At 49.4% G+C, this 2,820-nt stretch overlaps 1 protein-coding gene across 3 annotated transcripts in view; it reads right to left on the bottom strand.

Moving 5' to 3' along the window:
• Positions 1-630: 630 nt before the first annotated feature.
• The window catches only part of LOC107104786 (C-C chemokine receptor type 9-like), a 4,310-nt gene continuing 2,120 nt past the window's right edge, over positions 631-2,820 (bottom strand). For 2 of the 3 annotated variants that reach the window (XM_015404872.1, XM_015404873.1), the window contains exons 2-3: positions 2,506-2,566; positions 631-2,411 (exon numbers count right to left, since the gene is read on the bottom strand). In XM_015404872.1, the coding sequence (XP_015260358.1) occupies positions 1,353-2,411; positions 2,506-2,562 (1,116 nt within the window). In that variant the 5' untranslated portion in view covers positions 2,563-2,566 and the 3' untranslated portion in view covers positions 631-1,352. Of the gene's footprint in view, positions 2,412-2,505; positions 2,741-2,820 lie in introns of those variants that run through there. The other variant, XM_015404871.1, reaches the window with a different exon arrangement.

Here is a 2,820-nt window from a genome sequence, read left to right as displayed (position 1 = left end):
GAAAGTGACCTGAGATGACATGATGTGAATTGGAGCTATAGAAATACACTGAATAGAATGCTTTTTTTTTTTTATATTACTATAAAGCACCTATGATGTTTTTAATTTATAAATTTTGTAAACTATTTCTTTTTAATTTGAGCTTTTTTCCCTTTTGAAGTGATTTTATTCTCAAGTATTTGTATATAATGTGAAGTAGTTCAATTCTCCAGTTGATCTCCAGTATTTCTCCTCTGACGTAGTTTTTAGGTTGTTTTGACATTGGACAGGAAGTTTCACTGCAGCGTTAATCACGGCTGCACAGACACTTCCTGTCTGCAGGTGATTGCTCAGTCATCTATCAGTTTCCTATGAGCAGAACTTGTAAACAGGAACAAGACAAAGCCTTTATTTTGGTAGGACTAACGTTGTGTCAGTTGTCGGCTGTTTCAGGGAGAAAAAGCTTTAGGTGTCACTTCTGCAAAAGTTTGGCTTCCTCTTTCTGCAGATGACGCCGGAGCTCAGATGTTCCAATAAAACATGTGATGTTTGTGATCAGAGTTCTGCATGAGAACGGTAGGGGGGGCGGGGATGTGACCGCCTTTCATAAGGTTCCTTTTCATCTTCAGGCTCACAAACTGAAAACACGTTCAACTGGTTTTATTGTGAATAACCAAGATAAAAACCTGTACAGTCAATGAACTCACAGCAGATTCTGTACAGCAGCAGAGAGCCGGGCCCTGGGCAGCCTCGGCCGGCACACCTTAGCAGTGGTGACAGGTTTAAACATCATTAAAGAAAAACACAAAACTCACATTTATAAGACAGAAAACAGACATTGGGCTCAATGTGACCTCATAGGTCAGAACAGGACAGTCACCACAGCAGCAGCAGCTCCTAAAGTCCCAGCTTCTGTTTGAAAACAAGCTTCACAGTTCAGGAGAGTCCTGATAAAGTTCATCATGACATCATGAAACAGTCCTGAGATCTTGGTTGTTCTGCATGTGGAGATGAAACTTGGGGTCTGCTTGGACAGAAAGTCTGACCTCTCCAGGTGGAGCAGGTCGACCATAAAGGGAAGGAAGATCCCGCCTGGAGAGGAGCAGGAGCTGACATGGCTCCACATGCTGCTCCCCCCAATCAGAAATAGGCGGACCAGTCTCCTGAGCGGTTTAAGGGTTTAACGGACAGCTTTGAAGGGTCATTGTGGTTCTAGATGTTGAAGATCTTGAGACTGCAGAGTCACAGCTGAGACAGAAGTTAAGCAGCATGCATCTTGAAGCTGGAGCAGAACGGCCAGCTCTTCCTGTCGTCACCCATCTTGCGACATTCAGGCTGATGCAGCATAAACAGGATGTTGAATCGCCGCCTCTCTACAATGACAGGGCATGGGAGGTATCGCTGTCAGACATCACCGAGATCCTGGTGGAGCTCAGAGGACTCCTGGTCTTCCCCAGGGGGGTCTTGGTGGACTGTGGCAGGCAGCAGTGCAGCAGCCGCTTTATGTCACGGCGGAAGCGGACCCCGACAAACACGTAGAGGAAGGGGTTGAGGCAGGCGTGCATGTAGGCGATGCTCTTCAGCACCTGGCCGGCCATGTCTATGGCCTTGACCTTCTCGCAGTCCGTCACAGTCATGTTGGAAGCCTGCGTGGCCTCCATCACCAGCATGCTGTTGTAGGGCAGCTGGGACACGATGAACACCACCACTACGGCCAGGATCACTCGCATGGCTTTGTGCTTCTCAAAGTTACGAGTCTTGAGCAGCTTGGCGATGATGACGCTGTAGCAGAAGGCCATGACCATGAAGGGTACGAAGAAACCCATGCTCACCTGTAGCGACAGAACCAGGATTTTGGTGCGGTTTCCCAGGTTGGAAGGGTAAACCATCCTGCAGTAGGAGTTGGCAGGGACGGCGAAGGACAGCTCAGGGACGGCGAGGAGCAGCGCCAGCAGCCAAACGCCGGCGCACACCAGCCGGCTGCAGCGGCGGCGCTCCATCTGAGAGTTTTGGGCCTTGGTGGTCTGCACAATGACGATGTAGCGATCCACACTGATACAGGTCAGGAGCATGATGCTGCTGAACAGGTTCACCTTGTAGAGGGCGGAGTTTATCTTGCACATGGCGGGGCCAAAGATCCAGCCGTGAGACGCTTCGGCGGCCCACAGTGGCAGCGTGACCAGGAACAGGAGGTCGGCCACCGCCAGGTTCAGCAGGTACACGTCGGTCATGGTCTTCAGCCGCTTACGGAAGCTCAGGTAGATCCAGACCACGGCCAGGTTCCCGGTTCCGCCCACAAGGGTGATGATCCAGAAGAAGGGCGGCTCGTAGCGACTCCGGAAGTCCCGCACCGACTGGCGGTCGCACATCAGGTTGTCATCGATTCCATAGTCATAATCATCCTCAGTGGTGGCTGAAGAACTGAAGGGGTCCTACCAGGAGACAGAGGACACACCTGAATACACCTGCTGGACACCCCCACCCCCCCAGCTCAGGAAGTACCGTGGTCGGTACCCGGACACTTACCTCAGTGGTCATTCCTGTGATGATGTCATCCATGGAGGTCATGTTTACGGCGATCATGTATCTAGAAAAAACCAACATGTTTACGGCTCTCCGTCTCTTTGTTACATCATTTCCTGTTCTGACTGTTAGAAAATAAAAACCTGACAGTAAAACTTTCTCTCTTTGGATCTAATTCACTCTTCATCAGTTTTTATAGGAACTGATGAAAAAGTGAGAGCTTAAACATTTACCCCCCCCCCCCCATATCAGGGTTCATTTCTGTCTAGATTCCATATTTCAGTTTAAACAACAGTTAAAGTTTTAATCACACGTTTT

Source organism: Cyprinodon variegatus, unplaced genomic scaffold (genome assembly GCF_000732505.1).
Source record: "Cyprinodon variegatus isolate N-32 unplaced genomic scaffold, C_variegatus-1.0 Scaffold1883, whole genome shotgun sequence".
Taxonomy (NCBI): Eukaryota; Metazoa; Chordata; class Actinopteri; order Cyprinodontiformes; family Cyprinodontidae; genus Cyprinodon; species Cyprinodon variegatus.
This window is presented reverse-complemented; position numbering and strand designations above follow the sequence as displayed.